The 11,441-nt window shown below is 39.4% G+C and overlaps 1 protein-coding gene across 1 annotated transcript; it reads right to left on the reverse strand.

Moving 5' to 3' along the window:
- Window positions 1-7,115: 7,115 nt before the first annotated feature.
- On the reverse strand, window positions 7,116-10,535 carry LOC103412581 (cysteine-rich receptor-like protein kinase 25). Its single transcript, XM_029098227.2, has 7 exons — window positions 9,264-10,535; window positions 9,044-9,178; window positions 8,783-8,904; window positions 8,426-8,636; window positions 8,075-8,312; window positions 7,750-7,900; window positions 7,116-7,642 (listed from the first exon to the last, which is right to left on the reverse strand). Exons 1-7 carry the CDS (start codon window positions 10,108-10,110, stop codon window positions 7,307-7,309), a joined length of 2,040 nt encoding a protein of 679 aa, XP_028954060.1. The 5' UTR covers window positions 10,111-10,535; the 3' UTR covers window positions 7,116-7,306.
- Window positions 10,536-11,441: the final 906 nt, after the last annotated feature.

An 11,441-nucleotide genomic window follows, 5' to 3' on the forward strand; every position in this document is an offset into this window, starting at 1 on the left:
TCCTAATCGTAGGGAAAAAGAGTACATTAAGATTGAGTAAGTATTCTTTAGGATACTCCTCCTGAGTTTGACACAATTCCAAAGAGAAATAGACCAATCTCATGAACAAGCTTCTGAAACGTCATATTCGACAATGATTTGGTGAAAAGGTCGGCCAAATTGTCTTGTGAACGGATTTGCGTGACTTTAATCTTCTGATGCTTTTGTTGTTGACGTGAAAAGAAAACCTTCAGTGTAATGTGCTTGGTGTTGTCTCCTTTGATATAACCCTTCTTGAGTTGTTCGATGCATGCTGCGTTGTCTTTAAAGATCATCGTTGGGATATCAACGACGGGGTAAAGATCACATGAGCTTCGAATATGACTGACAACTGATCTCAACCAAAAGCATTCCTGAGTTGCTTCATGTAAAGCAAGAATTTCAGCATGGTTAGACGAAGTGGCAACTAAGGTCTGTTTAGTTGACCTCCAAGAGATTACGGTGCCTCCAACGGTAAAGACATAACTCGTTTAAGAACGCGCATTGTGTGGATCAGACAAGTATCTTGCATCGGCATAACCAACAAGGCGAGAATCGACTTGAGAACCAGAGGGTGCGGCATCACTCGAGGATCCATAGGGATAGAACAATCTTAAATCCGTAGTACCCTTATGGTAACGGAAGATGTATTTCACGCCAATCCAATGGTTGTATGTTGGTGCATTATTGTATCTTGCCAAAAGATTAACAGCGAAGGAAATGTCGGGTCTAGTGCATTGAGCTAAGTACAGTAAAGTGCATATCGCACTTAGATAAGGAACTTTAGGCACCAAAATCTCTTCATCATCATCATTCGGACGGAAGGGATCTCGTTTTGCATCTAGTGATCGAACGACCATAGGAGTACTCGAAGGCTTCACTTTATCCTTATTAAAGTAGCGCAACACCTTCTGGTGTAGTTCGATTGATGTACTAAGATTCCATCTGAACAATGCTCTATCTCGAGATCGAGACAGTATCGAGTCTTACCTAGATCTTTCATCTCAAATTCTGACTTCAAGTGCATGGCAATTCTCGCGAGCTCTTCAAGAGTTCAGATGAGATTCATGTCATCAACATATACTGCAACAATCGCAAATCCGGAATGTGACTTCTTAATGAACATATAAGGGCATAGTTTGTTGTTCACATATCCCTGACTAGTCAAATACTCACTCAGACGGTTATACCACATTTTTCCAGATTGCTTCAAATCGTAGAGTGAACTCCTCAGCCGAATTGAGAGCGTGTTCCGGGGTTTGGAAATATTTGAACCAGTCAATGTAAGTCATTCAAGATTTTTCATATAAATTTCCATATCAAGATCCCTATAAAGATACGCAGTTACTACGTCCATAAGTTGTATACTTAATTTTTCGGAAACTACCAAACTGATAAGGTAACGAAAAGTAATCACATCCATAACGGGTGAATAAGTTTCGTCATAGTCAATCCCGGGGCATTGTGAGAAGCCTTGCGTAACAAGACAAGCTTTGTAATGCACAATTTCGTTCTTCTCATTACGCTTTCAAACGAAAACCTACTTGTAGCCAATGGGCTTTACATGTGGAGGAGTATGAGCTACAGGTCCAAACACCTTACGTTTCGCAAGTGAATCGAGTTCGACTTGGATTTCTTATTTCCAGTTTGACCAATCAGTTCTACGTCGACATTCATTAACGGAACGCGGTTCAATGTCATCGTTCAACATGATCTCAGTAACTACTACAAATGCTAATGCATCGTCAACAATCATCTCATTTCTACGCCACACATCATCTAAGCTAGCATAATAGACCAAAATCTCATGATTCTCGGGAGGAGGATTCGCCTCTTTAAGGACGCTTTCATAATCTAGAATTTCCTCATGAGTTGGATATAATGAGTAAGCGATAGTCAGATTCACGGTAGGCTCTTCAGGACCTTGTTCCGTGGATTTCCTTTTCCAGGGGGTGTGAATCATTTGAACTAAGAGGTTTGCCACGCTTTTATGTAGGGGCAAATGATTGGCTAGCGGCTAATGTACGTGGATTACCAAGATTGGCGTTCTGGGCCTCCAGGAGGGAAGTCTGTCATACATTTAGTACATCCATCTTTGTAGGCGTATTTGCAGCTAGAATATGTGATCTTGTCACTCACACTAGATTGGTGAAAGCATCTGGCATGCTCTGAGCTATGCTCTGGAGATCTAATATGCGCTGCACTTCAGTTTCAGACTGACCGGTGCTGGGATCTAAATAAGACAAAGTGAGGGTCGTCCACGATAATTCCCATCGTTCTTTAGGAATGTTGACGTTCTTATCTCCTCCTAACGACATGAAAAATGTCTTATAGAAGTGACAATTCACAAAACGAGCGATAAACAAATCGTCTGTCAAAGATTCTAAGTAACGAATAATCGAAGGAGAATCATATCCAACATAGATTCTCATCATTCACTGAGGCCCCATTTTTGTACGTAAAGGTGGCGAGATCGGTACATAGATCGCACAACAAAAAATACGCTTATGCGATATGTCGGGTTTGTATTTGGTAACCAACTGAATGACACTAAATGGTTATGTCGTAACAAGCCTTAGGTGAACCAACTTTGCTGCATACAATATTGCATGGCCCCAAGCAGCCATTGGGAGCTTGGTACGTATGACCAACAATTGAGCAATCATTTGTAACCGCTTAATGAAAGCCTCTGCCAAGCTGTTCTGGGTGTGAACATAAGGTACGAGATGTTTAACTTTAACCCCAACTGACATGCAATAGTCATCAAAAGTTTTAGATATGAATTCTTCAGCATTATCTAATCGAATAGATTTGATCGAATAATCAGGGTGGTGAGCCCTGAGCTTAATAACCTGAGCCAATAGTTTGGAGAATGCAGCATTCCTTGTGGACAACAAGCACACGTGTGACCATCATGTGGAAGCGTCAACCAAAACTATAAAGTATCTAAATGGTCCGCATGGAGGGTGAATCGGTCCACAAATGTCCTCTTGAATCCGTTATAGAAAAATGGGAGGATTCGAACGAATCTTGTCAAAAGAAGGCTTAGTAATAAGTTTTCTCATAAAACATGTTTGACATGTGGTTCCTTGTGTCACATCCCAGCCCGGACCCCTACCACATCCCAGGCTCGACTCCACCGTAGCATATATTGTCCGTTTTGGGTCCCGACCACGCCCTCACGGTTTTGTTTCTGGAAACTCACACGAGAACTTCCTAGTGGGTCACCGATCTTGGGATTGCTCTCGCACGAACTCGCTTATTTTCGGAGTTCCAACTGAACCTGAAACCAGTGAGATCTCAAAAGGCCTCATGCTAGGTAGAGATGAGAATATACATATAAGGTTTACAAGATCCACTCCCTTAGGCAATGTGGGATGTTACAATCCACCCTCCGTAGGGGTCCGAAGTCTTCGTAGGCACACTTTCGGCCAGGGATTAGCTTTGATACCAAATTGTCACATCCTGGCCCAAGCCTCCACCACATCCCGGGCTCTACTCCACCAAATCACAATATTGTCTGCTTTGGGCCCCGACCACGCCCTCACGGTTTTGTTTTTGGGAATTCACACAAGAACTTTACAATGGGTCACCCATCCAGGGATTGCTCTTGCATGAACTCGCTTAACTTCGGAGTTCCGATGGAACCCGAAACCAGTGAGCTCCCAAAATGCCTCATGCTAGGTAGAGATATGAATATACATATAAGGCTTACATGATTCACTCCCCTGAATGATGTGGGATGTTACACCTTGGATCGAACCTAAACTTCGGGTTAGTGGATGCTCGTGTGATGATTTGAGGATACGGTGCATCGCTATTCGTCTAGGATATCCCAAGTGATCATGCTAAAGTGTATTTTCATGCGCGGTCCTAGTAGTAGAGCCGACCACATAGTAGCATTCGTATGATCATAGTATACAGACCCACTCAAGATACGCTCCATTTTCTCTATAATACCCTTCTGACCATATTCGTAGGAAGTTATGCACAGAAATTCAACTTTGTTTTCTGCGTGGGTTTCAGTGTGGTAATTGTTATCTATAATGTCCTTGAAACTCAACAACGTTATTCTGGAACGTGGAGAATAGAGTGCCTCAGCAATTGTCAAGATTGTACCATTAGACAACATTATATATGCCTTATCGTATCCTTCAATCAGGTTAGATGGGCTTGAGAGATTGTCAGAGGTGCATTCTTAGATGCATTCACGCAAAACGGTGTGCGTGGTTGCACTATTTGCCATACAACTAACTTCCCCACTAGTCATACCTAGAATGAAAAATTAATTTGAATCAGTCATATGCAAAAAAGTTCTAAAAACAAATATCAATTCAAAATAATTTCATTTATCAAGGATGGTAATTAATTAAAATTTAATATCCAAAAACAAATCACCAACAAATAATGCAAACATAAAGGAAAATTGTTCAAAAAATCAACCAAAAAACAAGGGGGGTTCAGCCACTAGGTGGAATTCGGCCTCATTGTGCAATTTTAACTAAAAAATAGTTTATGTCTAAGATTTTAATCTTCCATAAGGGTGGTATCCTCTTGAAAGTCAGAAACCTCCATCTTTGTAGTCTCTGGTTCGTCCACTTGCACGAACTTTGGTTCAAACTTCTTATGACGAGAATGATATTCAGCTACAACTTTCTTGGGAGCTCGGCAAACACGGGACCAATGGTCCTTTGAACCACAGCGATAATACATATTTGCATTCATGGTTTCAGGTGCTTTGCCCTTATTCTTGAAGTTTGGGGCCTTGGGAGCGAGGTTTGAGCACTTACGCCTCTTTTGGCGTTTTGGGCGTTGGTTTGTGCTATAATGTGCTTTAAGCACAACACTTGTCCTAGTAAGTCGAGCTTGATAATTCTTAATTAACAACTAGTTCTACTTTTTAATGAGAAGTAAAACAGAGATCAAATCCAAGTACTTAGTGAACTTCTGAGCTCTATATTGTTGCTGCAGGACAATATTAGTAGCAGAGAATGTCGAATAGGTCTTCTCTAGGAGATCCTCTTCGGTCAAAGTTTCATTACAAAACTTGAGAAGTGATCAGATTCGACAAACTTCAGAATTATATTCATTCACAGACTTAAATTCTTGGAAGCTCAAACGCTGCCAGTCATGTCTTGCTTCAGGCAAGAAGATGTCATTTTGATGATCAAAACGATTAGCCAAAGCTACCCATAGTGCGCTTGGATCCTCCTCAGCAAGGTACTCAGTTTACAAGGCGTCATGAATATGTCTTCGGATAAAGATCATAGCAGTGGCTTTCTCAGTTTCGTCAACCAGATTGTCCGTCTCTTCTTCAATGATGGGACGCAAGTTCTTTGCAATGAGGTGGAGCTTCACATCTTGGACCCACTTGAGGTAGTTCCTTCCAGAAACCTCCAAAGCGGTGAAAAAAAAAATCAATCCATTCACATAGGAGTAGAACATTCATGTTCTAATAGACATGTATTAATTAATATTCGCATGAAAAAAAACTTCAGATTTTCATGGGTGATGTTTTGTTTAATGAAAATTTCAGGTTTTCAAACAAAGCATGTTTATAGAAACTTCAGGTTTATATGTTCCTGCAGACAAATGCAAATATATACACATAAATATGCAACAAGAAAATATGCAAATAGAACTTCAGGTCTACAATTATAATTGAATTAATTACTTGGACTTCGAGCCAAGATTAAAATGTGGGTGACAAAATATAAAACCCATTAGGCCTAAAATAATTAGACAAATAAACTCGATTTGGGTTATGCTTGGCTGGGCTACAGGCCCAAATCAGAGGCGGCACGGTTCTAATGCGGTGAGGACACAAGGACTCCCAAGCCTAAGTGGGCTAGTGTCACAAATGGATTAAGGGAGGTAGTCAGCGAATGGGCTCAGTTTGCAGGCTAAAAAAAACTTTTTTTTTCTTTTTTTTTCACTGATAGGCCGAGAATGGGGGGTTCAAGCCCAAAGGGCTGGGTGTTGAACGGAACACAAAAACCCAACCGTGCTGGGTGTCCATATCGGAGGAAAAGCACGACATTGTCGTTACTGGCGGCGAGAAAGGGTTGTTAGGACTTGGGTTGAGTCATGGTGGTCGTTGACAACTACGGTGGTGAACGGAGATGATGTAATCTTAACGTTATAACAACCAAACCCTAGAAAATTTGAATCGGATTTTTGAAAATTTCTGATGAGATTCGATTATTTTCGACGTGGGACGACTTTTGGTCATCGGTGACATGAACCAAAGGTTCAGGGCAGTGGCTGTAGGCCATGCCTGTGGTCGATGTGGACACGGACACCATTAATGGTGTCGGGTTTTTCTAGGTTGTGAAGCTTGTGGCTCCGTGGCTTAATGGTTCTCGACTTAGCGTGGGGAGCCTAGTGACATAGGGTCAGGCCAGGAGCCGATGGCTCCGGCTCGGCGCAACTTAGCCTGCAAGTTGCAGGCCTGGGCAAGGTAGGGGGTTCGAAGAACCCTAGCGGTTGATTCTTGTTTCTTTTTATTTTTTATTTTTTTTTGTTTTCAATTCAATTCATGTACAATTCAATCCAAAGCATATTCAATTCAATAGTTTAATGCATGTACATATATTTGATGCAATTCATGGTTAATATCAAATTCACATAATTCAACAATTATGAATATAATGCATACACAATTTATGTGGAATCTAAAATTCGAAAAATATAAAGTTGGGTCATGCATTATGGTGAATGTTCATGTTATCAGGGCTACAAAAATATCGAGATAAAAACGTTGTTTTGAAAGAACTTGATCGCATAATGATATGGATAAACTGGTTTGATGCAGAAAATTTCCTCGTCAAATTCCTAAGCGCAGTGAACGTGTTGTAACCTATTTTATCTGACTAGGGTAAGAGGGCCAGCAACAAGGAGAAGAGAGATTGAGAGAGATGTGTTTGTAGAATTGTAGGGGAATGTGTGTGTTATCTCTCTCACATAGTGCCTTTATTTATAGTAGTAAAGGAGAGAAGAAATTCCTTCGTCCCCAAGGAATACAAGTTATAATAGAAAAGTATAACTAGAATAAAATCTAATCTAGGATGTACACAATCACACTTAAACTAGGAAAGTTTGCAACATAATAAAGGTTTTTATAGGAATTTGCAAACCGATCAAACACTTTGAGTGCACTTGCAAAGTTTAGTTTTATTCTAGCAAGCACTATTAAAAATACAATGCCCAAAAGGCTAGCAAAACCAACACAAATCTCAAAACTTTTGAACTCCGATCCTAGAAGATTGATCACACTTTGCTCGATTTACTATCGAGGGTATAGTTCAGTAATCGATGCTTCATTAACAGATAATGACAATGAGTTGCTAGCAGGTTGATCAGATGAGCTACAATTCATTGCTGGCATGTTCGGATCTGTCCTACTGTGCAGGAAATATGCTGGCTTTTGAGGTGATGGCATACTCAAAGAGTAACTGCTTAGCATGAGAAGTATCTTTTGCATTTTCGGTCTATCATCTGGATTTTCCTGAACACAGAGTAACCCAATATGGATACATCTAATTACTTCACTTCTTGAATATGAATCTCTTAGATTTACGTCCAGCAATTCTAACGGTGTCCCGTCCCTCCAATGTCTCCAAACCTGCAAAAAAAATTAAAGATTCATTCAAAATGTTGCGACAAAAATGTTTTCAACACTTTTAATAGAATTAACCACAAATGCACACTGAATCTTCAACTTATACTTACATGGCTCAAGAGGTCTTCGCCGTTGTCTGAGTTATAGAAATTAGTGTTCTTCTTGCCAGTTACAATCTCTAAGATCAAGACACCAAGACTGTACACATCAGACTTCACAGAGAACAGTCCATGCATCGCATATTCTGGGGCAATATAACCACTATAAACCAGCAACATCAGTAAATGTTAGTGCGAATACGGCTTGAGGAGATGAATCTTTGAGTTGTTAATTTGGTATCTTTTCTTTTCAGTAATTACATTTTAGGATGAGAATTAAATCAATCAACTTTTCAAATAGATTATGTTACCATAAATAAAGTTTTGTATTACTTACTACGTTCCCACAACCCTTCTTGTGTTTCCTTGAGTTTGATCAACTCTAAATATTCTTGCCATACCAAAATCGGCAATTTTTGGGTTCATTTCCCCATCTAACAATACATTACTCGCTTTAAGATCACGATGTATGATTTTAAGCCGTGAATCATGATGGAGATAGAGAATCCCTCGAGCAATCCCGTTGATAATCTTGTATCTGCTTGGCCAGTCCAATTTCACTTGATCCCCGGAGTCTATGTAGACATTTGAAAGCAAAGATTTTCCTTGGTTTGTTACAAATCCAAGTGTAATCAAATAGCATACGATATCACACATGATACCTAAATCTTATTAGAAGGGTACATACCATATAGAAAGTGGTCAAGGCTTTTGTTCTGCACAAATTCGTAAACAAGTATCTTTTCTGGACCTTCGGAGCAAAATCCTAGTAGCCTCACTAAGTTTCTGTGCTGAAGCTTAGCTACCAAAACAACCTCATTCTTAAACTCCTCAGCGCCTTGCCCGGATCCCCTAGACAACCTCTTCACGGCCACTTGTTGCCCATCAGGAAATATGCCCTGAAAACATTTTAACCAATCATTACAAGCATCAAATTGAGATTTCATGAGTTCAACTTATCACTTTGCTCTAGCCAACTTAGCTACGCCCAGCTCTGGGACTCTGGCAAATTAAGATCATAAATTTGCTATGTGAAAATCACAACCTTGTAGACCTCACCGAAGCCACCCTTCCCTAGCTTGTTATGAACAGAGAACTTGTTTGTCGCTGCTTCAATTGTAGCAAAACTAAACTGCAATGACTCGACAGCATTTATTTCCGTCCCCACTGCTTACACAATCAAGAACAGAAGTTTATTAATCTTGATTCAGTAAATTAATCATAATCCAGAGTCAAACCGATTAGGAGTCGAAATTATATAATTTCACTGGATATGGAAAAGAATAAATAAAACTTTAATATTTACCATTTTGTTCTTGTATCACATTGTACTTTTTCTTCGCTCTTCTTCTATGGAAAAGGCAGCCTACCAAGAAAAGCAATAGTGCAATTGGAACAACAATCGCCACTACGATCCATGATGAAATTTGTTCATCATTTCCTGCACAACATAATATTCTTTTTAATACACAAATGTACGTGTAAAAATTCTGAACACTTAACTGCCTCATATAAATTAAATTTACCATGAGATCTTGGCACTGAGCCTGGAGGCTGAATAGGTGGAGGAGGAAGAAAAACTGGTGTGGGCGGAGGTGCGGCAGCAACAAGTGTATAAAATGGATACACCTCATATCTAACATTACAACTAGGAAACAAAACTCTTCCTCCTAGCTTTCCGTCACAGCATGCCGGAAAAAGTGCAATAGCTCCTCTAAGACACTGATCACAATCGGTGCTTGATAGGTCAGGCGTGCACTGCGCAAGGCTATACAGCTCCTCAAACCCAGTAAAGTTTTCTTCTTTGGTTGCAAGTTTTTTAGCACGGGAAGGTGCGTTTGCAGCTACGGACACTAGGCCAGTGACAGTCTCAGCCACCAGTTGCCTAAACCGGTTTGGTTCACTAGCATTCTCCACGTTCCACAGAAAGCCCCTAGGGCTTTCATCCAGTTTACGGAAGAAAGACACGTTTGTGTAGCGTAACATGCACTCATCGTACCATAACAGAGTCACTTTTCTTAAGGGGCAGTACATTTGAACTGCTTCTCTGGCCGCAGCAGTAACACAATCTTGGCATTTGCTGGCTGTGAGATCGCCGCGACACAGAAAAGCACCGTAAACTGCAGAGTTGGAATCTTCAGAGCCGGCGGTAGTGTAGTAGTATCCGGTGTCAATGGTTGCATTGGAGGTAAGAGAAGAGAGGAGGAGGTTAAGGTTTGACTGGTAGGTGCTGTTGGGAGCCAAACTGGTTGTGTTATCACAGACATGGTAGCGGTAATTTGGGGCAGCTTCACTAGTACGGCTGAGGCTTAGGAAGCCGATCAGCACAAGAGTCATGAACACATTCAGATTGATGGAAAGCATTGTGATCATATGTCACCTCCTTGTACGTACCTTGCGTGCATAAGAAAGGTTTAGATCAGCTGATACATCTGTAACCCGTGTTTGACGGTTTCTTCGTCTTCGTCTTCTTCTTCTTCTTTTGGCTTTGCAAAGTGATCTGTTCATGATTGAAATGTAGCCATGTATGAATGGAGGAGTGTTTGAACTGGCAGACAAGTTTTGTCCTAAGTGTTTGAACTGGCGGACAAGTTTTGTCCTAAGGCTCAACTACTGAACACATTCAATTAATGCTTTCAAGACTTCTTTAGCCTTCGGCGACTTGGAAAAGGTTCCTCCTCCTTTGTGGGTCTCGGTGGAATCATGGATTGGCAGAAAAGAACAGAATTTTTGTTTTCTACTTTATGTACATCTATACTAGATAAATGATACATTGAGAGAAAAAAAAAAAAAAAAAGCTGTTATTAATCCTCTAAAATCTGAATATGCACACCTCATATATTTTTGTTTATTATTCCACTTCTTTTAATTTGATTTCCAATCTTACCCTTTGTTTTTAATGTCTCTAGAATCTTGAAAGCTTCATTACGTATAACTTAATGACATAAATAAATTGGTGGGATTTCCCGGATTTCGAGAGTACTGTTTTCCTCTTCTTGCACCAACAAATAAATTTGTCTACTGGTAAGTCCTAATTCTAATCTATGATAGTGAGTATCTAATTTACGAAATTGAGATTAAAATACAAATGTGTTCAAACCCATAATGAAACACTTACACTATATTTAGATGAGGAAAATAAACTTAGAATTTGGATTAAAATTTGAATTTATAAATTGACATGCACCAATTTCCTTGTTTGGATTCATAAATATAGAAATTTAGAATTTTTGCAAAACTTGGAATTTGGAACCTCCAATTCCCAAGTTTAAATTTCATTTAAATAGGTGTCATTTCTCAATTTCTATGATTAGAGTTTAAAAATAACAAATTCTATATTCAATTCCATTGTTTATTTTGGTTAACCAAACAAGAAAATTCACAAATTCTAGAAAATAAAATCTCGTCATTTCAATTTTCATCATTTTAAAATTTCTTAGTAATCTTAAATTTCTTCATCCAAATATAATGTTATAGAACCGGAAATAATTAAAATAGTAATAAAAAAAAAGAAGTCATGAGAAGACATACCATGAAAATTTGATTCAAGAGAGTTAGAAGGATCACTCAAGTCATATTTATTCCATTTCACCATGTAAATTACATCAAAACTTTCCAGTAGTATCGGGTTCATATATGGTTGTTTATCGATGAAAAAAAACAAGAATTTTGGTCGGACTCAAAGTTAAAAAAAAAAAAAAAAA

Source organism: Malus domestica, chromosome 10, assembly GCF_042453785.1.
Source record: "Malus domestica chromosome 10, GDT2T_hap1".
NCBI lineage: Eukaryota > Viridiplantae > Streptophyta > Magnoliopsida > Rosales > Rosaceae > Malus > Malus domestica.